This window comes from Halichoerus grypus, chromosome 7 (genome assembly GCF_964656455.1).
Source record: "Halichoerus grypus chromosome 7, mHalGry1.hap1.1, whole genome shotgun sequence".
Classification (NCBI taxonomy): Eukaryota; Metazoa; Chordata; class Mammalia; order Carnivora; family Phocidae; genus Halichoerus; species Halichoerus grypus.
Window position 1 is genome coordinate 103898057 of NC_135718.1, and position 24993 is coordinate 103923049.

The 24993-nt window shown below is 36.7% G+C and overlaps 1 protein-coding gene across 3 annotated transcripts in view; it reads left to right on the forward strand.

The window, feature by feature from the left end:
- The window catches only part of RABGAP1L (RAB GTPase activating protein 1 like), a 748424-nt gene that overhangs the window by 154436 nt on the left and 568995 nt on the right, over positions 1-24993 (forward strand). For all 3 annotated transcript variants that reach the window (XM_078077989.1, XM_078077987.1, XM_078077988.1), the window contains exon 11: positions 11588-11729. In XM_078077989.1, coding sequence (XP_077934115.1) covers positions 11588-11729 — 142 coding nt within the window. The remainder of the gene's footprint in view (positions 1-11587; positions 11730-24993) is intronic.

Below are 24993 nucleotides of genomic sequence, written 5' to 3' on the forward strand. Positions count from 1 at the left end.
TTTGATGGACTCCTGTCTCACATTGAGGTCTTTAAACCATTTTGAGTCTATTTTTGTGTATGGTGTAAGGAAATGGTCCAGTTTCATTCTTCTGCATGTGGCTGTCCAATTTTCCCAACACCATTTGTTGAAGAGACTGTCTTTTTCCCATTGGACATTCTTTCTTGCTTTGTCAAAGATTAGTTGAGCATAGAGTTGAGGGTCCATTTCTGGGCTCTCTATTCTGTTCCATTGATCAATGTGTCTGTTTTTGTGCCAGTACCATACTGTCTTGATAATGACAGCTTTGTAATAGAGCTGGAAGTCCGGAATTGTGATGCCACCAGCTTTGCTTTTCTTTTTTAACATTCCTCTGGCTATTTGGGGTCTTTTCTGGTTCCATAAATTTTTCTTGCTTCTTGAGTTAGGCCTCTTAGAACAGCTTTTGCTGCCTCCCAAAGATTTTGGATTGTGTGTTTTCATTTTCATTCATCTCCATGTATTTTTTCATTTCCTCTTTGATTTCTTAGTTTACCCATTTATTGTTTAGTAGCATGTTACTTAACCTTCATGTATTTGTGTTCTTTCCATACTTTTTCATGTGGTTGATCTCTGGTTTTATAGTATAGTATTATGATTGGAAAAAATGCATGCTAGGACTTTGATCTTTTTTTTTTTTTAAGATTTTATTTATTTGAAAGAGAAAATGCGTGAGTGGGGGGGAGGGGCAAAGGGAGAGGGAGAGAGAGAACCTCAAGTAGATTCTGTGCTGAGCACAGAGTCTGCCTTTGGGTTTGATCCCATGACCCTGAGATCATGACCTAAGCTGAAATCAAGAGTAGACAGCTTCACGGACTGAGTCAGGCAGGTGTCCCTGACTTCCATTTTTTTAATTTGTTGAGGCTTATTTTGTGGCCTAATATGTGATCTGTTCTGGAGAAAGTTCCATTTGCAGTTGAAAAGAGTATGTATTTTGTTGTTTTAAGATGGAATGTTCTGGAATGTTCTAAATATATCTGTTAGATATATCTGATCCAATATGACAACCACTGTTTCCTTGTTGATATTCTGTTTGCATGATCTATGCACTGATGTAAGTGGGGTGTTAAAGTCCCCTCCTATTATAGTATTACTGGCGATTACTTCTTTTATGTTTGTTATTAGCTGCTTTATGTATTTGGGTGCTCCTATGTTGGGTGCATAAATATTTACAATTGTTATGTCTTTTTGTTGGATTGTCCTCTTTATTACTATGTAGTGCCCTTCTTTGTCTCTTGTTATAGTCTTTGTTTTAAAATCTCATTTGTCTGATGTAAGTGTTGCTAACCTGTCTTTCTTTTGATAGCCATTTGCATGATAACTGCTTTTCCATCCCTTTAGTTTCTTTTCTTTTTTTTAAGATTTTATTTATTTATTTGACAGAGAGAGAGCACAGGCAGGTGGAGGGGCAGAGGGAGAGGGAGAACCAGACCACCCCACTAAGCAGGGAGCCTGCTGGGAGCCTGCTGTGGGGCTTGATCCCAGGATGCTGGAATCATGACCAAGCCGAAGGCAGATGGTTAACCAGCTGAGCCACCCAGGCGCCCCCATCCCTTTAGTTTCAATCTGCATGTGTCTTTAGGTCTGAAATGAGTCTCTTCTAGGCAGCATATAGATAGGTCATGCTTTTTATCTATTCTGTCACTTTGTGTCCTTTGATTGGAGTGTTTAGTCCATTTACATTCAAAGTAATTATGTACTTACTGTCATATTGTTACTTGTTTTATGGTTGTTTTTGTAGTTCTTCTCTTTTTTTTTCTTCTCTTTTTCTCTCCTTTCATGGTTTGCTGCCTTCCTTTAGTGATATACTTGGATTCCTTCCTCTTTATTTTTTGCATATTTATTATCAGTTTTTGATTTGTGGTTACCATTAGGTTTATTTATAACATCTTCTGCCTATAGCAGTCTATATTAAGTTTATGGTCACTTAAATTTGAACCCATTTTTTACTCCTCCCCTCCCATGTTTTAGGTATATGGTATCATTACATTCTTTTATTTCGTGAGTCCCTTGACTGATTTATATAGATATACTTAATTTTCTACTTTTGTGCATCCTATTTTTCTTCTACTTAGGCCCACTCAAAGAGTACCCTTTAACATTTCTTGTAGTGATTGTTTAGTGGTGGTGAATTGCTTTAACTTTTGTTTGTTTGGGAAACTCTGTCCTTCTATTCTGAATGATAGTGTAGCTGGACAGAGTATTCTTGGTGCAGGTTTTTTTCTTTCAGCATTTTAGATATATCAGCCCAGTCCCTTCTGGCCTGCAGTTTCTGCTGAAAAATTTGCTGAAAGCCTTATGGGATTTCCCTTTATGTATGTGTCTTCAGTTGCTGCTTTTAAAATTCTCTCTTTTAAAAGATTTATTATTTATTTATTTATTTATTTATTTAGTGAGTGGTGGGGAGGGGCAGAGGGAGACGGAGAGAGGGTCTCAAGGAGACTCCATGCTTAGCACAGAGCCTGACACAGGGTCGGATCCCACAACCCCAAGATCATGACCTGAGCCGAAACCAAGAGTCAAATGCTCAACTGACTGCACCACCCAGGTGCCCCTAAAATTCTCTCGCTTTACTTTTTGCCATTTTAACTACTATGTATGTTGGTGTGATCTCCTTGGGTTTCTTTTTCTGGGGGGCTTTTGGTGCCTCCTGGATCTGGATTTCTGTTTCCTTCCCCAGATTTGGGAAGTTTTTAGCTATTATTTCTTCAAATTTTCTGTCCCCCTTTTCAAACTAGCTTTTATATCAAGTATTTTTCCAGATTATGTGAACTTGGAAAGCATTTGGGTTAGTTTCTGAATGACCAATTCTTATAAGTGCTTGCCTTCAAACCAGCTAAACAGAGCTGTTTTACAAATTAATTCCTTCCAGAGGTAGAAACACATATAGAACACATACATAGACACACGTGAACATGCAGATAGATGCAGACCTTATTAGCTTCTATTTTAAAATCACTACCATGAAATAAGTGTTACCAAAGGATCTGTCACAGCCACTCACTCAGGAAAGGAATGGGTCAGCTCTTAGCCAACTACATTGTCCACCCCATCAACTGATGAGCTCTGGCATGCTGCCTCAGCCAGCTGTCCCAGGGAATCCCATTGAGGCTGGATAAATCAGTAGGATAGCACCTGGCTGGGTTTGCTAACACTATGCTGAACAAACCTGAATAAACTTGTCACAAGAGAAGCCAGTAACTCAAGAGACAAAGGTTTGGAGAAGAGAAAGGGAGAAATTTATTTCGGGTTTTGGCAGCTGGGGAGGTGGCAGGCTCAAGCCTTAACAACCAGCCTGTCCACTGGCAAGATGGACACCTAGAGTTTCATAGGAAGAGGTTCGGCGGGGGCACCTGGCAAAAGAGCAGGCAGAGAGTGTGTGATCATGGGTGGAGGCTGTATGTGTTCAGCTCAACATCCTGGGCAGGCAAGGGGACATGTGGGATATGGTCTTCTAGACATTTGGTTGCTATCAGGGCTTTTCTGTTCTCATGGTTGGAATGTTCCAGTCATTGCAAAATGTATTTTGTCAGTGCCATCTGAAAGTGTAATGAGAAATAAATACAGTGGGTTTTGTTTAGAGCATGAGTTGTTGAGTAGTCTTGTCTGTTTCTGGTTTTAACTGTTTAAGTCTGAGGTTGAGTAAGAGGGCTCGCTGACATTAAGTATAAACTTTTAGTCATAAAATTTGGATCTGAGGTTCTCTGGTAGATGGTTAAGGTTATTGGTATAGATGGCTAAAGCTTTCTTTTAATATTTGTGGAGAAGCTACTTAAGATTTGTATTTGTCCTTGGCAAGTCAAGTTTTAAATGGCCTTTCCTTCTTGTTTTTACTTGATAAGAATTACCTCCCTGCAATTTGCATTTTAAAGAGATTGGCTAGATAAAGAGTTCTCAGAGAAGACCTGGTAGAACATTAAACTTTTTCATTTTAAATGCACGGGGGGGGGGGAATGTAACCATTTTCTAGAAGGACTTTCATTTCCTTAAGGTCAGAATTTTTACAATATTTATCAGCCTTTCGAGATAAATAGGGAAATTTTTGGGATTAATGGAAAGGATTGGTGGTCTTTGAATTGTTTTTGAAACCATACATCTGGTCCTGTAAAGACTAGTTTTGTAAAGAAAGCACAGCTGTTTCTAATTTCTCACCGAATTTTGTAGCTGCCTAAATGATATCACAGGACTAATAAACCCATCTATTCACGAGAATGCCTTTTTTCCTTTGGGTACATTTAGCTTAGGGAAGAAGGCCTAAAAAAATTTCTCCTAGGCCCTAGGTATCAGCTTTCCAGTTTGTCCAAATTTCTGATTATAGTTATTAAATCTTTTAAAAATATCTTTCAGGTTTTGGCTGGGACAAACAGAAAAGATTTCTGGAAGTATTAAACAACCTCACGGACCCAAGAGAAATCCTCAAATAGGGTGTAAAAGATACTATTTTTACAAGAGGTAGTCACTCCACAAGATAGCCAAAGAAACAACCACCTGCATGTCCCAGGCAGGCAAAAAGTCCAAGCTGTGTTATTGGGATGGCAAGAAAGAAGACTTATTCCTAAGAGTGAAATTATTAATAACCAATGGTTCTGGCTTTGAAAAGGATTGGATAATGTGAATTTTTATTTTCCCCTTTGACTAGGCTCGGGAGGTAATCTATTAAAAAAAAAAAAAAAGCTTTTGGGGATCCTACTTTAAGAATTTGTTTTTATTGTGAAGCTCCATCTTTGACCAAGAAGTGGAAGATATCTGAGGAGGATCACCTATAACCTCAGGTGGTTTTATGTTAAAAGGTAACAGTCTCTTTAGAGTGTAAAGGTGGTTCAGACAGAAATTAGTAGACAGTACTCAGGTTAAAAAGGCTAGAGGGGAGCAGTAGGAATAATGTCAGTCTTACAGTCTTGTCTTAGATACTGCTTGTGTTTTAAATTTATTAGCCTTTTGTAATGAATCTTTCAATGAGACTAATTTGGAATCTTGAAGCCTTTTGGAAGCTTCTTCATATCAACTAAAATAGGCCTCCCATTCTGTTTAATTTGGGAACCCTTACTTTCAATTATACTTTTTAAATAATCAATCTTGTCTAATTGGAACATTCCCCAAAATGGCCACTATAAATTCTAGGTTATTTTTAATAAAAATGTTTTCATCTTGCTAGATATCTGCAACTTCTAGGACTGTAGTTCTTAGACATAAAATAAGCAGGTGTGCTTGACTCTTTAGAATGTGAGGGTCCCATTAGCTAAGTCTTTGGGTTTCTCAGAGCCAAACTAATACCTAAAAGTTGTATGCTGCAGGGTTGGGATTGTGTGTTTTACTGTATACTTTGCTGCACAGTTTTCTTGAGGTTGTCAGCTGACCTAGTGTTAATCTAACCCTACTGTGACCAGCTGATCCTACCACAGGAGTCTTCTTGAAGTGGTGGTATGTGCTCTAACAATCATTAAATACTTGACCTGTACCCACCAGTTTTTGTGGCTTTTTGCCTCTAACATCACCGCTAGCAATAGCCTTTATTTACACAAAACAAGACGAACAAACACGTGCCTTAATATATTACCAGTACTGCGTCTTGGCCACAAGAAGGCCCTGTGCACACCATTGACAATTCTTGTAGAACCTTGCTGAGGGTTTCTACCCAGGGACCCGTGGTCCAAAGGATTGGGGGCATGATTCTGGGCAGACCCTTCTGCCAGCTCAGTTGGGCTCTGGGCAAAATTGCCATCTTGACTGGGCTCTAGGCAGAATTGCCAGTTCAGTTCGGGGTGGGCTCTGGGCAGATATGCCAGCTCACTTGGACTCTGTGCATAACCGTCTGCCAGCTCAAGCTGACCTGCCTGTAAAGGACAGCCACTCAGATCAGGAGCTTGAGTGCAAACAAAAAGGCAGCTCTCACACTGAGAGTTGCTTACCCACAGCCCTCTGAAATGGCGAGAAAGACAATGAACTCAAAGGGTTTGCATCGTTCCTCATCTTCCCTGAATGCTGTCCGAAGTTTGCTTCAGATCCTGCCACTGCCACCAACTCTGTTAAATAACAAAATTCAACCAAGCAAATTTGAAGATCTAACTTGCTTTGTTAAACAGTTCATGAATTGGGCAGCACCCCATCTAACAAGTAGAATGCTTCAAAGAGTTATAGAAAATGGAAGATTTTTATAGGATGGTGGGGGCAAGAAAGTTATTAGTAAGAGAAAAGGGTTGTTCCAGGCCAGGCCACTGTCTAGGGGGGAAGGAGGTGTCTTATCATGCAGATTACCCTATCCTTCTTTGTGGGGTAGAGAGGACCCAGGTGGCAGACTCACTGGTATGGATTGAAAAGTTTCTGACCAGTTAAGGCTACATTTCTGGGGATTGTTGAAACTGCAGTTAGATTATGTATTAAGTACTGGTTTGGAAACTTGGTCTAAGTGATGCCATTTTGGGCCTGTGATTTTTTTTTTTTTTAAACAGTTTAAAAACACAAAAGGAAAATTACCTTTTGAAGATTCATGTTGATTTAAACCTATTTAAATCAAACTATAATCAGTTAGTATAACCAAGAGTAACTATGTGAGGTGATGGATAGTAACTAAACTTATTGTAGAAATTATTTCACAATATATGTAATGTATCAAATCATTATGTTGTACACCTTAAACTTATACAGTGTTGTATTTCAATTATAGCTCAATAAAACTGGGAAAAAGTAAGAGTAAGTAACTGAATAGGAATAACTGTTCTAATTGCAGAAAGATGAAAGTTAACAAGGCTGGGGGGGTACTTACATGGTTGTGGGGGAATAAAAAGCTGTGGAAGGCAAATGTTTTCCTAACTCAACAGTTTTGTGTAGGATTGGCTTTCTTTACCTTCACTTGTGTAAAGTCAAATAGAAGCTACTTGCAAATGTATTTTTTCCATGTTATTATATATATTTGCAGTTTAGTGAGACTGTCTTATTGTTATATGATTTGTGATTTTTTGAGCATAGACATTTTTATTAAAGACAAGAGTTCTTAGAGGCCGTGGTTCACAGTTTAGCTTTTCATCAGAATCATTGTTGGCCCTTTAAAAAACCCAGATTCCCGGGCCCCATTCTAAAGATTCTGAATAGAGATATGAGCATTATCGTTCTTTGTATTTGATGATAGTACACAATTTTAAACAATTAGAGTTTATTTGAATAAGTGTGAAGAATCTTTGTAACGTGGTTTAGTCAACCACATTTATTGAGCACCTACATGTATTTACATGTTTCAAAGTGCTCTAATTAATTCTAACATGAACCAGACAATTTATTTTACACACAGATTTTTAGTTATCTAAAAATAAGTGAATACTAGAAATAAGTATTTTTTATAAAAAAAATCTCATTTTGAAACTCAGTTGGTGGATATAATGTTTAGGTCTACATGAGATTATAGTAGTAGAGAAAATTATGCTTCCATAGTAAACTAAGTGCAGATGAAATATTTTACCAGTGTTGTAACACTTATCCACAACAACAAAGTTGAGTAGTTGTGACTGAGACCATATGGCTTGCAAAGCTTAAAATATTTCCTATCTAGCTTTTTATAGAAAAAGTTTATCGACTCCTGACAAGGGTTTACATTGTTTGTAAATAAGAACTGTTTTACTTCTTCCTTTCCAATCTGTGTGCCTTTTCTTTCTTTTTCTTGCTTTATTGCACTAGCTAGGACTTCTGTATGATATTGAGTGGGAGCGGTGAGAGTCTATGTCTTTGTTGTGTTCTCAGTCTTAGGAGGAAAGCATTTAGTCTTTTACCGTTAAGTGTGATGTTAATTGTAGGTTTATCATAGATACTGTTTATCAGGTTAAGAAAACTCCTTTGTATTCCTAGTTTACTGAAAGCCTTTGAGATGAATGAATGAACGCTGAATTTTCTCAAATACCTTTCTGTATCCGCTGATCACGTGGTCTTTGTTCTTTAGTCTGTGAATATGTTGAATTATATTGATTTTTTTCAGTGTTGAACTATTGTTGCATTTCCCAGATAAACATCACTGGTTTTGATATATATCTATATCTATAAGCTATGTTGCTGGATTTTATTTGCTAATATTTGATTGAGGATTTTTGTCTATTTTTTATGAGGGATATTGGTCTGCGATTTTCTTTTGCTTGTAATACCTTCCTTAGTTTTGGTATTAGAGAAATGGCCTTATATAATGAATTGAGAATCCCTTTTTTATATTTTCTTGATTTATTTGAGAGGGGAAGGGGCAGAGGAAAAGGAGAGATAGAATCTCAAGCAGACTCCTGCTGAGTGCAGAGTCCGATACAGGGCTCGATCTCATGACCTTGAGGTCATGATCTGAGCCAAAATCAAGAGTTGGATACTCAACCAACTGTGCCACCTAGGCGCCCCTATTTTTATTTTTATAGTATTGGTGTTGTTATTTCTTTAAATATTTAGTAGAATTTGTCATTGAAACTGTATGGGCCTGAAGTTTTCATTTCAGAAAGGTTTTAAATTACAGATTGAATTTCTTTAATACAGGTCATATATTTCTTCTTGGGTAAGTGTGGGTATTCTTTAGCTTTCAGAGCATTGGTCCATTTTATCTAAGCTGTCCAATTAATATGTGTAGGGCTATTTGCATTATTCCTTTTGCTATAATGGGGTCTGTACAAGCGATATACACTTTTTTCCTGTTTATCAGTAATTTGTACCTTCTTTTTTGCTTGGTCAGTTTAGCTAGAGGTTTATCATTTTATTGATCTTTGCTAAGAACTACCTTTTGGGGGGCGCCTGGGTGGCTCAGTTGGTTGAGCATCTGCCTTTGGCTGAGATCATGATCCCAGGGTGCTGGGATGGAGCCCCACTACAGGCTCCCTGCTCAGCAGGGAGTCTGCTTCTCCCTCTTCTTCTGCCCTTCCCCCACACTTGTGCGCTCTCGCTCTCTCTCACTCTCAAATAAATAAATCAAGTCTTTAAAAAAAAAAGAACTACCTTTGGGTTTTATTGATTTGTTCTGTTTATTTCCTTCTTTCTGCTTGCTTTGTGTTATTTTGCATCTCTTTTCCTTGTTTTTTAAAGTAGAAAGTTAGATTACTGATTTTGGGGTGTTTCTTTTGTAATATAAGCACTTAGAGCTCTAAATCGCTACTGTTTAGATGTATTACTAATTTTTATTTGTTTTATTTTCATTTTTGCTGAGTTCAGAATATTTTGTAATTTGAACATTTCTCTTTCACTTTGATCCATGGATTATTTGAAAGTGTGTTTCTTTATTTTTAAGTATTTGGAGATTTTTCAGATATATTTCTCTTGTTGATTCTAATTGTATTGTGCTAACTAAACATATTTTTTACAATTCAATTTTTAAAACTTTCTTAAAGGTTGTGTTATAACCCAGGAAATGGTTTATCTTGGAGAAAGTTCCATGTGCATTTGAAAAGGATGTGTAATGTGCCTTTGGGTTGTGGAGTGATCTATAAATACTAGATCCTGTTGTTGATGTTCAATTCTTCTATAACCTTGAAGTATTTTTGTATACTTTTTTGTGATTATTGTGAGAGGAATGTGAAATCTCCAGTTATAAATGTGGGTTTGTCCATCTCCTTTCATTTCCATCAAGTCTTTATATTGTTTAGTTGTTAGGTGACTTTACTTACAAGATGCTTTTGTGTTCTTGTTGAATTGATTCTTTTAACATTGTTTAACGACCTTCTTTATTCCTAGTGATTTTTTTCTTGCGTGGCGGTCTACTTTGTCTTATATTGATAGAGTCTCTTCAGTTTTCTTTTGATTAGTGTTTTCATGGTATAGCTTCTTCCCCCATTTTACTTTAACTTACCTATTTTATTATATTTAAAGTTTTTCTTTTTTAGAGAATGCAATGGTGTCTTGTTTTTAATATAATCTGACAATTTTTGTCTTTTAATTGGTATGTTTAGGTCATTTATGTTTAATATAACTATATGTTTGAATTTAGATCTGTCATTTTATTATTTGTTTTCTGTTTTTGTTACTTTGTTTCTCCTTTCCTGACAACTTTTGAATTATTTGAACATTTAGTTAGTATTTCATTTTTACTATATTGCCTTATATGATAATTTTAGTGGTTGCTCTAGGGATTGAGGTCTCTGTTTCTTGAGTAGAGTAGAAATGCAATAAAAATTTGGTTGGTTTAAACCTAGTAACTTTTCATGGCCGTCTTCTTTTTTTAATGGATAATTTTTAACTTTTATTATTTGCTAATTGATTTGAAGATGCACCTAAAATTCAGTTTGGGGTTCAGAATTAATTCTTGAAAGCAGTGAATAATTAGTAGTTATATTTTTATAATTTAAATGGATTATAGTACAGGTAGATATTAGAGATAATTTTATCTCCACATATGCCCTATATTATTCTTATTTTGTGTTTTATAGAGCCTAGCATGCTATAAACATTGAAATAATGATAATAATAACAACAGTAAGTGTTATTATTATTAAAAATTTGTTTCAGGTACTTTGATAAATGTCCAGAGTATTTAAGATACTTTGAATGAATCAATCATGAATTAGTTGGTACAGATACTGTGACTCAGCAAAATTAAGTAATTTGTCCAAGACTGCACATCTTATTAGTAGTAAAATTTGAATTCAGATCCAGGTTAGTTGATTACAAAGTTCATATGTTGTAGTATTAGTCTAGCCATTCATTCTGCTGATATTTGTTGAGCGCCTACTCTGTGTCAGGTGCTGTATTATTTCTGATGGAGGAATCAACACAGTCCTTGCCGTTATGATGCTTCTGTCTTGTGGCAAGACTGCCATTAAACAAATAAATATAATAATAAATGTGTAATTACATTGTGGTAATGCCGTGAAGGGGAAGGACAGGGAATGAAAAGTATCAAAAACATGAGGAAATTAACTTAGATAGTTTGTAGGAGTGACATTAAAAATAAAGATCTAAGACTGACGGGAGTTAGAAAGGCTGTATTGGCAGAGAGAAAAGGATGTCCCAGGGTCTTGAGTTGGAAAAGAATTTAAAGTTCCTGGAACTGAAACAAGGCCAGAGTGGTTGGAATGTAGTAACAAACTGTAGGTGTGAACTGAGACTGGAAAGAGAGGCAGGGGCCAGGTTCTCTAGGGCTTTGTAGGCTATGCTAGTTTAATTGGCAATTGCCTTATTTTTTCCTCCTTAGAAAAGGGCCGTAGAATGTAAACCATTTATAAAGTAAGAACGACCTGCTCCCATGAAATACTTGACGGATGTAGCTGATATCTTTTTATCTCAGTGCAAGGTGTAGTCAGTCCTAGAAATCTAGCATTACTTATATATCTGCCCTAGAATCTGTGGTGTTTCAGGTTTTTTTGATAAAAAGAAAATTTCTCCCACAATGTTTAGTAGATAATACTAGATACTAGATAATATTAGATAATAATACTAGAAGAATAAATCATTTAGGATATCAAGTGGAGAACAACACACTTTAAAAATTTTCTTAAGACATGCAGGAGATCAAACATGACATGCTACTCTTAATTTCAGCTCTTTTTAATGAACCTTGAAATACTATCTTTTAGCGTTTCCTTCACATTTCTAATATTGAATCACATGTTTATGTCTTTCTCAGTCTGAGGGAAAAGGGCACACCAATGCTGGAGATGCAATATATGAGGTAGTAAGTCTACAGCGACAGTCTGAGAAGGAGGAACCAGTCACTCCCACTAGTGGAGGGGGTCCAGTGTCACCACAGGAGGATGAAGCAGAAGAGGGTAAGAAGTGACACTTATTCGGTTCTCTCTCTTTATATAGCTGCTTTACTTATAACCCTCAATGGTGTGTGTGTGTGTGTGCGTGAGAGGTGCGGGAGGAGAATGATGATTATTCCTAGTCTCTGCTACTATTAGGCTAGATTCTGTTAGATGCAGGAGAGATTTTGGTCCATTGGTTCCTTGGTTGCATAGTCCCCAGTGCCACTTACGCATCTGTTTAAATTTGCTGTTTTGCTTTCTGTTTTATTTCAAATATTTTTGAAGTGTTTAATGAGAAGTTTCAACTTTTCTCAAGTGTTTTTAGAATTTTAGTGATAGGTCATGTCCCACTACTCATTTGACATTATTTAGTTCTGACTTGTTTTTTGTTGTTGCTTTATCATTTTACCACTCACTTTTTTGAAATAGCATGGTATGTGCTCTGTTTACTACATGAATGCTGCTGAGAGATTCTAATCAACCTCACCAGAGTCACACTTTGTTTGGCTCTGTGCTTAGTACTCTTTTTATAGAAACTAGAACTAAGTGGTAGATCTTTACTTTAAGCCCTTAAATTATCTGCTTATAGGGTAGGATTTATTAAAAATAAATTTCTGAATTTATATCATCTTTGAAAAAAGCATCTTAGAATTCTCAGTCTTTCTATGAAACCATTCCTTTATTTGGTTGCCATACAGATACTGGTTATTTTTGGCTAATATTTTTTGAGTGCTTATTACACGCTAGACCTTATTCTAAGTGTGTAATAAAAAAAACTTCATGAAGGTATAATTTACATACAATAGAATGTACCCATTTTATTTATTTATTTATTTATTTATTTATTTATTTATTTATTTATAAGATTTTATTTTTAAGTAATCTCTACACCCAGCGTGGGGCTCAAACTAGCAGCCTCAAGATTAAGAGTCTCATGCCCTACTGACTGAGCCAGCCAGGTGCCCTGAATGTACCCATTTTAATTGTATAGTTCATTGAATTTTGGCAAATGGATACATCTGTATAACCACTACCAGCATCATAATATAAAATATTTCCATTACCCACCCCCCACCCCCAAATTTCCCTCATGCCCCTTCACAAGAGTCATCCTTTCTTCTCACCTGTAGTCCCTGGCAACCACTGATCTGTTTTCTGTCACCATGTTTTGCCTTTTCTACAATTCATATAAAAGGAATCCTATAGTACATAGTCTTTTGTATATAGCATCTCTCACATAGCAAATCTTTTGAGATTTATCTATGTTGTATCAATAGTTCCTTTTTGTTGCTGAGTAGTAATTTATTGTAGAGATGTGCCACAGTCTGTTTATCTGCTCATCAGTTAATGGACCCTTGAGCTGTTTGTAGCTGTTGGCTCTTGGCTGCTATGGATATTTGAGTATAAGTCTTTGATGAATATCTGCTTTCATTTTTCTTGGGTAAATCACCTAGGAGTGGATTGGCTAAGTCTTATGGTAAGGGTAGTTTAACTTCATAAAAAACCACTAAGCTATTTTTCAAAGTAATTGTATCGTTTTCCATCTTTATCAGCAACATATGAGTTAGTTGCTGCATATCCTTAACCACATTTGGCATTGTCAATTTTTAAAATTTTAGCTATTCTAGTGGGTGTATAGTGGTATCTTGTGATATTATTTGAATTTCCCTGATGACTCATCATGTTGTTCAACTTCTCATATGATATTTGCCATTTGTATATCTTGTTGGTCAACAGTCCATTCAGATCTGTTGCCCATTTTTAAATTGGGTTGTTTTCTGATTGATTTTTCAGATTTCATCTCTCTCTCTCTCTGTATATATAGATATGTAAAAGTCCTTTATTAGATATGTTTTGCAGATATTTTGTAGTTTGCCTTTTAATTTTTTGAACAATGTCTTTTGGAGAGCAAAAGTTTAAGTTTTATGAAGTCTAATTTGTCAGTTTTTTTCCTTAATGATTTGTCTGTGATCCATTTAAATTTTTATGTTTGGTTGGAGGTAGAGTTTAGAGGTTTTTCTGTTTTTTTTTTTGTTTTTTTTGGGTTTTTTTTTTGGCTTAAAACCCAAAACCTGTTATTATTTCTTATGGCTTCTGAAGGTCAGGAATTAGGGAATGGTTTGTGTGGGCAGTTCTGGCTAAGAGTTTCTTATGAAGAGTCAGGTGTTGTCTGGGGATGTAATCATCTGAAGACTTCACTGGGTGGGGCTGAAAGGGGTCCATTCACATAATTACCAAAGTGATGCTGGTGGTTGGCAAGCAACTTTACTTCCTCTCACATAGGCCTCCCCACAGGGGCTGCTTGGGTGTCGTTACAGCTTAATGGCTGACTTCCTCCAGATAGCAATCCAGGAGACAAGGTAGAAACTGCAGTGCCTTTTATGTCATTGCTTTGGAGTCATGCAACATCACTTCCACAGTGTTCTCTTGATCACAGAGTTCAGCCCTTACTTCCATTGTGTGACTCCACTATATTCTATACTAGACGCCCAGGAACACTGTTGTGGTCATCTCCTTCCCAGCCAACACAAAGAGGAAAAGACCAGAGATCACGTGCAGGAGAATTTTAGGCCAGACCTAGAAGCACATTCTTTTCTGGTAAACAAGAACCACAGCACTGGTTTGGGAATGTAATTGAGCTACGTGCACAGGAAGAAAAAACAGGTGTGACAAGTTTCTACCAGAAAGTAATTTGAACACAAGATTTCAGGTAATGTCTTACAAAAATGCCATTCTCTTTAGAAATGAAAAATACATGGCACTAGAATTGGGAGAGAACAAAAATAATAGAATGACAGGTGCTACTCAATAGGAATACATTGTATAATTTAGTAAATAAAAATTCCTTGCTTTTGTCCACTAACTTAAAAGAAGGTTAACTAACATGGATTAAGTATCTGCTTTGTGGCAATAATGTATTAGATACTTAATAGATCTAGTTTCATATGTTACTCACATTAGCCCCGAGAAATAAGTATTATCATCTTTATATAACATATGAAGAAATAGACTAAAAATTTTTAGGTTATCATTTGGGGTCAAAGGGCTAATAATAATATACAGAATCTGGGACACCTGGGTGGATCAGTTGGTTAAACCTCTGCCTTCGGCACAGGTCATGATGCCAGGGTTCTGGGATCGAGTCCTGCATTGGGCTCCTTGCTCAGCAGGGAGCCTGCTTCTCCCTCTGCTTGCTGCTTCCCCTGCTTGTGCGTGCTCTCTCTCTCTCTCTGACAAATAAATAAATCTTTAAAAAAAATAATGTATAGAATCCAAACCTATGTTAGTCTCACTCTAAAGCCAGTGAATTTTCATGACCTACAAAATCAAGGTACTCTTTTTTAAATCACTGAATTGATGTAACTCCACTCTCAATTGCTTAAAAGGTAGTATTTTTAATATTACAGACAAGATATTTTAGATCTTACATATTTCAGATCATATTCTAAATCTAATATCATACACCTTGGATGGAAGACTATAATGTAACCTAATATTAAAATATAACATGAGACTCTATCTTTCAAACAGTGTTGTTTTCTGTGAAAGCACTTTTGGAGGGTGATTTCAGCATAGAGATCAACTAGTGCATTAAAAAATACCTTTAGATATAGAATATTTCAATTATGTCGGCCAGAAGCAAACATCCTTCTTTAAAGGACAGGTTGTAGAAAAACCTATTGGAAGCCAAAATATTCTCTTCAACAGAAGTCTTTCAGACACTCAAGCACACTTTTAATTTATTTTCCATGCATTTTGTCTGACATATTACTTGATGTTATTCAAGGCTTAGAAAGGTATGTTTTGGTTTAGTGGTAATTACTTCAGGGGTGAAGAGATTTGAAAGTTGTGCAGATGCCCTTGAAGGGAAGAGCTGCTTGCTTATGGAAAGCAACATTACTAGAAAATGGATACATTGAGAAGTAAATGGCAAACCAAATGATCCCAGGTTTAGCTTGTTATTAATTAGCAAAATATTCAGAAACATTCACTGCCAGGATCTCAAGATCATATAGGTGAGCATTGGAAAGTCCATCATTTTTTTAATCTTACTGAATTAGGCACAAGCTTCATTTTTACTTTTATTGAAGTATAATTAACATACAATGTTATATTAGTGTTGGGTGTACAATGTAATGATTCAACAATTCTATACATTTCCATTGTACACTATGGTAAGTGTAGTCACCATCTGTCACCAAACACCGTTATAACCATCTTATTAACTATATTCCCTATGCCGTACTTTTCATCTTCATGACTTACTTATTTTGTAACTGGAAGTTTGTACCTCTTAATCCCTTTTCTCTCTTTTACCCATCTTCCCACCTTCCTCCCCTCTGGCAACCACCAGTTTGTTCTTTCTCTCTCTCTCTCTCCCTCTCTTTTTAAAGATCTTATTTATTTATTTGAGAGAGAGAGAAGAGAGGGAGAGCAGGGGCGGGGGCAGGGACAGAGGGAAAGGGAGAAGCCGACTCCCCGCTGAGGGCAGAGCCTGAGGGGGGTTCAATCCCAGGACCCTGAGATCATGACCTGAGATGAAGTCAGAAGCTTAACTGACTCAGCCACCCAGGCACCCCTGTTCTCTCTATTTAAGAGTCTTTTTTTCCCTTTGTCTCTTTTTTTCTTTGTTCATTTGTTTTGTTTTTTAGATTCCACAGGTAGATGAAATCATATGGTATTTATCTTTCTCTGTTTGACTTATTTCACTTAGCATTTATACCCTCTAGGTCCATCAAGTTGTTGCAAGTTCTCAGGGAAATGCAAATCCAAACACCAGTGAGGTACCACCTTACACCTGTCAGAATGGCTAGAATCAAAAAACACAAGAAGTAACAGGTGTTGGCAAGGATGTGGAGAAAAGGGAACCCTTGTGCGCTGTTGGTGGGAATGCAAACTGGTGCAGCCACTGTGGGAAACAGTGTAGAGGTTCCTCAAAAAATTAAAAATAGAATTACCATATGATACAGTAATTCCATTATTAGGTATTTGCCTAAAGAAAACAAAAGCACTAATTTGAATAGATAAATGCACTCCTTTGTTTATTGCAGCATTATTTACAAAACCTGAGGTATGGAAGGAGCCCAAGTATCCATTGATAGATGAATGGATAACGAAGAGGTAGTATGTACATACAGTGGAATATTAGCCATAAAAAATAATGAGATCAAACTTAATGTTTGATGTAGTCATTTTATTTTATTTATTTTTTAAGGATTTTATTTATTTAATTGACAGAGAGAGAGAGCACAAGTAGGCAGAGCAGCAGGCAGAGGGAGAGGGAGGAGCAGGCTCCTCACCGAGCAGGGAGCCCGATCCCAGAACCCTGGGATCATGACCCGAGCGGAAGGCAGACGCTTAACCAACTGAGCCACCCAGGCGCCTCAGATGTAGTCATTTTGATAGAGTTCTTTTCACACAGTTGTGTCCAATTGGCTACTTCAAAATGTAAGGAACAGAGGCAGAAGAGATACATTTGAGAATATTCTGGAGGTAAAATCAAGAGGTTTATAAATTGTATGTCATGGGCAGCAGAAGCGAAGGGAAGAAAAAGAATTAAAGGTCACATCTACGTTTCTAGTGGAGGTGGCTGGATGATTTTGGTCGAACAAATGAGACAAGAGGAAGAAGAGTAGATTTCAGGGTGAGGGTAAGATTTATTCTGTTTCAGACATTGATGAGTTTGAACTTACTGAACATTAGAGTGGGACTATTTTTCAGTTATTAGAAATAGTCTTTAATTGTGAAAGAAGTTTAATAGTTGGAGTTAAAGGTTTGAGAGACATTACCATGAGGTAATGAGAGTGGCTAAAATTTCCTTGGGGGAAAATGTGGGAGATGCAGGTTAAAAGTAGAATTTAAGTGATCACTGACATTTGAGGGGTAGATGCAGGATGAGAAAGCCCAGCTAAAGGATTTGCAGAAAAATGACCAGAACATTGTGAGAACTAAGACAGTGTAGTAACAGACTAAGGAGTAGAGATTTGCAAGGTGGGGGTGATATGTAGCATTGCCACATGGAACAGGGAGGTTCAGTATGAAAGGACCAAAAACTGTTGATTGGATTTGGTAAATTTTAGAAGTCCTGAACCTCTGTGTTGGTGATTTTACCGAAGTTGGGAAATACAGCCTCATTGTAGTGGATTGAGGAGGGGGGAACAGTGTTCTTAACCTTTCAAGAAAGTTGGTGAGAAGAGGAAAGAGATTGGATTAAAACATTGGGTTATATTAGGCCAAGAAAGGGGTAAGAAATTCGAGCTCATCTGTAGTTGGAAAGGAAGAGCTAAAATAGAGGGATTAGCTACTGAATTTGTAACAGTACAGTTTCCTGACGTGCTTCTGTGTCTTTGCAAATGCTGTTTACTCTGCTTAGAGGCTTTTTCCACTTAAGTCCACCTGAGTAAGCTCTTCAACAAAGGCATGTTAACAGTCAAAAGAAAATTACTATTTTCTTTCTAAAATTGTAAAAAATTACTATTTTAGTGTACTGGCAGTTTCTGTACTTAGAGATGTTTCAAAATATTTTCTGTGACATTTTTTTTTAGTAGGTTGCTCAGGCAAATTACATTTAAAAAGTATTCAATGCAGAATGGCTGAGTAAAGGAGCTTGGTGAATCCACTTACAAAAAGCAATGATAAAAGTCAATAAAATTGTCAAAAACCAGCCAGTTCAGGACTTGGGAAAGTGAAAAATTATATAAAAAATTGGGAGGCATCTATTCAAGAAAAACAACTGAACTCAGATAAGAGCGGTCTGTATTTTAGTCCCTGAGGCTGCTCCCATTCTGCTCGTTCCCACCACTGGCTTATTGTCATGGTAGTTTTACAAGGGTGGGGCAAGCTGTGAAAACTAGGAGCTTTACAACAACAGATCCATAAACACAGTGAACGAATTGGTGGTTGCCAGAGGGGAGGGAGTGGGGGAGATGGGCAAAATGGGTGAGGGGAAGTGGGAGATACAGGCTTCTAGCTGTGGAATAAATAAGTCACGGAGCTGAAAGTTAAGCATAGGGAATATAGTCAGTGGTCTAGTGATAGCATTGTACGGTGACAGACGGTAGCTGCACTTGCGGTGAGCGCCACATAGCATATAAAGTTGTCGAATCACTGTCTTGTACACCTGAAACTAATGTGATATTGTGTGGCAACTATACTTCAATAAAAGAAAGAAGGAAAACCAGTAGCTTTGCTTTAGCTGCTGGAAGGGGTTTACTTGATTTGGAGCAAACATAGAAACCCTGTATTTTTGGAATGTTGTTGGAAACAGTAGTGATTTTTGTGGCAAAGAGATGGGAAGGCCAGTGTTGTAAATAGCATGAGGTCATAATTCTGGTTGGGGAAAGCCACAGATTGGCCAGAATTTGAACAAGATTTAAGGAGTAGGTAGGCCTTCATAAGATTGTACATATCACTGGTGGTCTGTTAGACGCTGTATGTGTGTAAGGCTAAGCACACACTCAGGAGAGACCAGAGAGAGCCCTAACTAGTCACATATCCATGCTGGACCTCAGGCCTTGCATGTGTATGACTGAGTCGTGTTTCCAGAGTTCTGTCTCCAAAATGGTTTTGCTTTTCTTTTCTATTCAATGGAGAGCAGCTGTGTTCCAAGTGGAGTAAATAGCTGAAGACTGGTTCTTGCAGGATTAAGCTTTTAGTCTTCCCCTATCAGCAAGTGGCAACTCCCAGGCTCCAAATCTCAGAATCCAGATCTGACTTGATCATTTCTTGTACTGGATTATTGCCATTGCTCCTAACTGGTTTTCCTCCTTTCACCCTCGGCCCTACCACCCTAGTCCGTGTTCCACACACCGGCCATACCCATCCTTTTGAAATTTGTCAGATTACTTTACTTCTCCCCTTAAAATCCTCTATTGGCTTCTCATTTCACTCAGCCAAACGTTCTTTTTACCAAGGTTTACAAGGCTCAGTGCAGTCTTACTGTCTGATTTTTACCTTTCTGACCTCATTCCCTGCTACTCCCTCCCTCACAAATGCCACACTTGTCCTTTTGCTATTCTTCAGACACTCCAGGTGTATGCTTGCCATAGACTGGAGTGCTGGCTGGGACCCTTGTTCTTAGGTTGGTGCATGGTTCCCTCCCTTCCCTCATTCTCATTTTTCTTCAGCTGCCACCTTCTCATTGAGATCTTGCCTGCTCAGGAAATAGGGATAATAATAAATGAATGAACAAATAATTTAAAAGTAAATATATTTATTATAATAGATATAATAAATGAATGTTTCTCCTTTTATAATGCCTCAGAATGATTCAATACTGAGAAAGATTAGAAAAACAGTTGAAACGTTTTGGGATTGCATTTGAAAATATGAAAAACATACATAAAATTTTCAGTTTCTCATCCTTAGTATATGGTCTGAAGAACAAGTCATCAGATTTGTGTTTTTCTAAAAATTTTTTCGCTTCTGTTCTTAATGATTTTTCACTATTTGAGATGTCACCTCGTCTTTTGAAATTCTGTTAGCCATCACTATATTTAAAAAGCTACAAAAATCACAGAGTAGGAAGTAATACTTTTTTTTAATAGATCAGGCATTTCATACATTTTCAATATACTTTATTATTAGTTCTGTAATTGACATTTCTGTCAACGCAAACATCAAAAGTTAGAACTGGAGGTGGCGTAGAAATGTTTTCCTGCTGGGGGGAATTGGAGTATTCTTTCATTTAATTATTTTCAACAATTTGCCTGTCAAAGCAAAAGAGGAAGTTCAAGTCACTCTAAATTGTCTTACCTTAACCTGTCATTTAAAGGGATACAGATTTAAAAGGACTAATATTGCTCTTAATTTCCTGCGAAAGATCTAAAGTAAAATGAATTAAGATATCTTTGCATATTTTTCAAATGCTGTTCAAAAAATGAAGTGTGTTAAAGGGTATTAATTTGAATGCAAAGGAATCTTAGCAGAAAGTTAAGTCCGTCAGTGCAACATTATAGGGATTATTTGAAAATTACCTTATCTCCTTTAGGCACTCCTACATATTATGAATTGCCCCTGCTTTTGAAATGTGAGGTGCCCTTGTTTTGCTTCATCTGTATTTCAAACTGGCTTTCTGTTTGTTGACCTAAAACTTGTATTTAGTTACTTGTAACATGGATAGTAAGTTATGTGAAGGCAAAAGATGGGAAATACAATATGATCTCCTTTAAGACACATGCCCAAGTAATTGTAGAAGACCAAAGTCACAGTAATATTAGGTAAGCTTCACTCCTGGTTGTACTTCTTATGTTCAGTATAATCTGTAGTTTTTATATTTGGATTGGTTAAAATGCTATCTAAAAAAAAAATTTCCCCGTGATTTAAGTGACTGTTAGCTGTCTAACACTACTCCTAACTCATTATAACTAAAGAGCAAAATAGTCTCAAACTCAATCAGAGGCTTATTTTCTCCTAATTTCTTAATTCATGGCCTGATTAGAGAAAAGGCAATCACAAAGAGCTTTTACTGTAGAAACCAGTTTGCAGATGAAAATTTTTTATATTCAAATGAAAAGAAGATAGGGGATATAGAAAAGAAATTAGTTTTTAAGAAAATGTGCTGATCATATAGCACTTATGTATGGCAAGCACCAGCAAAAGAAGTGCTGCTCAAACTTTAAACATGTACATACATTGCCTGGAGATCTTGTTAAAGTAAAGTCTTTTTTCTTAGGTCTGGGATGGGGCCTGATATGCATTTCTAAAAAAATCTCCTACCAGATTCCACACCACACTTTCAGTAGCAAGGATTTAAATTGCCTGCTAATATTAATTCATTTAATCCTCATATCATCCCTAAAAGGTCTGCACTATTACTATATCCGTCTTGTAGATGAGCAAAATATGTTCCAATAAAACAGTTTTGACACATTAGATACTATTTCTTTAGCAGTCAGATACTTCATAAAATTTGTGTGTACGTGTGCGCACGCGCGCGTGTGTGTATGAAAGAGAGAGAGAGAAGGAGGGGGAGACGGTAGGAGGGAGGGAGGAAAGGACTTTATAATATTGTTTTATTCTTGCATTTTAAATTATCTGTTTCAACAAAATGATTAAAAATATATTTGATAAGGGAAAGTGTTTAAGAGAAAGTGAAGGGAAAGAGTGTATTAGTTTTCTATTGCTCCATAACAAGTTACCAAAACATTTAGCATCTTAAAACAATACACATTTATTATCTCACATTTTCCATGGATCAAGAGTCTGGGCATGGCTTAGCTGGGTTCTTTGCTCAGGGCCTCACGAGGCGGCAGTCCAGAGTTTCAGTTAGGACTTCAGTCTCATCTGAGGCTTAGGGTTCTCTTCAGAGCTCAAGTGATTGTTGGCTGAATTAATTTTCTTGCAGCTGTAGAACTCCTGGTGGCTTGCTTCTTCAAGGCCCACAGGAGAATCTACTCTAAGGGAAGGCCCAAGCCCTCTTTGAAGCATTTATCTGATTAGGTTAGGCCCACCTTGATAGTCTCACTTTAATTAATTCAAAGTCAAAGTGGTTGGGAATCTTATATCTGCAGAGTCCCTTCCCCTTTGCCTTATGACACAACCTAGTCACAGCCATCATATTTATACATTCTACCTACACTCAATGGTAGGGATTTTGCAGGGTGTACACCCCAGGAGGCAAGGATCTTGGGGACAGTCTTAGAACTGCTTATCACAGAGAGCCATGTACCAAAAATAATGCAAACCTGTCGTTTTTTAAGCGTCTGTTAAGTAACAGCCACTTTTGCATACATGTTATCTTACTTGTCAATGTAATGATGCAAGATAGGTACTATTACTTCCCTCATTTTATAAGTTTATATCTCATATGTCCTATTGGACTAGGCCCTAGGATGTAAATATATGCAGTATTAGCTAAACAAACAAACAAAAAAATGATCTAAACAGCTCCTCAAAAGAGTACATGATGAATTGCCAAATGAGTAGTATGAACATTTATTGGTATGGGTTTCCAGTGTCTTTTCTCAAGCCATTTCCATTACTTGTGAAACCCTTATCATCTCTGCCTATTGAAGCCAGGGTTCAACTATTAGTTTCAATGCCATTTTCTTTGTCACTTATCCCCAGTCAGAAGTGATCTGTTGTTTCTTGAATATAGAAGTCCACTATAATTTTGCTTATCTATCTTTAATAACATTTATGATATTCTGTGTTACATTACAGTTACATGTGTCTTCTCTTCCTTACTTGACTGTAAATTCCTTCTGACAAGCTTGGGTCTTTATTCATACTTGTATCTGTCCTGTGCTGGGCCTATCAGAGATTTCAACACAGTGGGTCACCAGTAAATGGTAGCTTTACTTCACTTTCAAGTGATTAAGTCAGGGAAAATTTGAGTGCGTTAGTGGGATTTGGAAGAGTAGAAAGTAGGAAGCATAGCATTTTGACATCTGTGAAAACAGGAAGTATAGATGCACGCAGAATTTGCAGTGTGCCTATGAGACAGTGAGTGTGAGATTGGAGAGACAGGTGGGGAACAGGCCTTGGAGGGCCTCATTGAAAACACTGAACAGTGTGGACTTTAACTGTATGAAGCCATGGAGAGTCACTGAGGTATTTTGAGAGAGGGCATGCCATGAGCAAAGATTTGAGTTAGGAAGATTAAGTGGGCAGTAAGCTATGTAAAATGCAGTTAGGAACAGTGAAGAACCTGTGATTATATGTCTAATTTGAGGAGATAAAGCCTGAACAAGGGTGCCATCCTGGAAATAGAAAATGACTGATTTCAGGGAAATAATTGACAGGAAAAGGTGATGAGTCATACCTGTCTTTAATTGCCATATTCAGAGGCTTAGTGCTGGGTTAGCTTGGCCTGGATGAAAGCATATTTGTATATTAATTTCATTCATTTCAGAAATATTTGTGTACATACATGTTTTTAGCACTGTGATTGTTTCCTTGGAGGGACTTATTTTAAGGCTAAACTTCCTTATGTTTTATGTGGGAATAGCATTTTAAATCATTTCAGGAATTACGTAATACTATGAAACATCACAGTTATTGCATTTGACCCAAATGTAATCAAGTGCCAAATGTGTGGCTTAGATTCTGAGTGTTGTGAGATTAATTATCATTTGGGCTCTTGATGTTTTCCCCTACGATAATCTAACCATTGGATGCTTGAGTATGATTTGGTCCCGTATCAACTGAACTTAAAAGCATTTAGTATTGATTTCCTCCCCTGTGATTTGTATTTCATTTAAAAACCTGAAATACAAAATTGTGGTGTTTAATTCATGATTACAGTCTGTTGAGTCTAATCTTATTCCACCTCAGTCATAGAGTAATTTCTATGTTTTAAAATACAGCGCCTCTAAAGAATGAAAATCTAGCATTCAATAGAAAGTAAACTACATTCTCACATTTCTAGGTTGCATGTCTTCTACAAAAAAAAAATTCATGACTTTTTAAAGAGTAATTAATCTTTCAGTTGGACAAAGAATACATTGTAATCATTTCCTGCAGCAGTATTTTTGTGTCTGGAAAGTTTATTATCTTGACCTTAACTAGAATCTAGTATTTTTTTTTTAAGTGATAAGATTCTTGAATTTGGCAGATTGAAATCTGATTCTAACATATTTAATGTGTATGGGACTGATTTCTATTATATTTAAATTGTACACTATATAGTCTAGTCTTTTATATATATAGTAAGTATATTCTCACTTTTCATAAAATGGATTGTTTTTTTGAAAACTGTATTGGGCATTTGAAAAAAAATCATCTTTAATGTTTTGAAGCAAATAGAAATGAATGATTGCTCTGCAAGGGTCCTGGGTTTGACACATCTTTTTTTTTGTTTTCATGCTGGGGTCAATTTTGGTTCATTTAGTACTTTGTGGGTATACCAATTACCTTAACTGAAACAGTATTAATGTAACGATATAGTATCAAGAATTAAGTGATCATGTCTCCCTTTCTATATTTTTCTAATTTTTTAAAAAAATAGTCCTTTCAGAAGTTAGAAAATAGTTTGAGTTAACTAGCACCCCTATACAAAGTTATCCTAGTTCTTCCTTAATTTAGTGCTATTTTCCTGTTATTCCAAAATGCATGCGGCTCTCTTTCATCGTTTTTCTAACTTAGGTGTGATAAAAGCTTCACATTTCCCAACTCCCAAATTCTCCTGAATGCCAGTTAATGTGATGCTTCTTTGCCTCGCTTCATGTCTCAAACTTCTTGAAAGATGACGATGAAGATTAATATTAGATAATTTATCTTAGAGACATTGTCAAAATGCTTCCTTTGTAATTTTCCTGTGAACACTTTCTGTAGATATTATAGA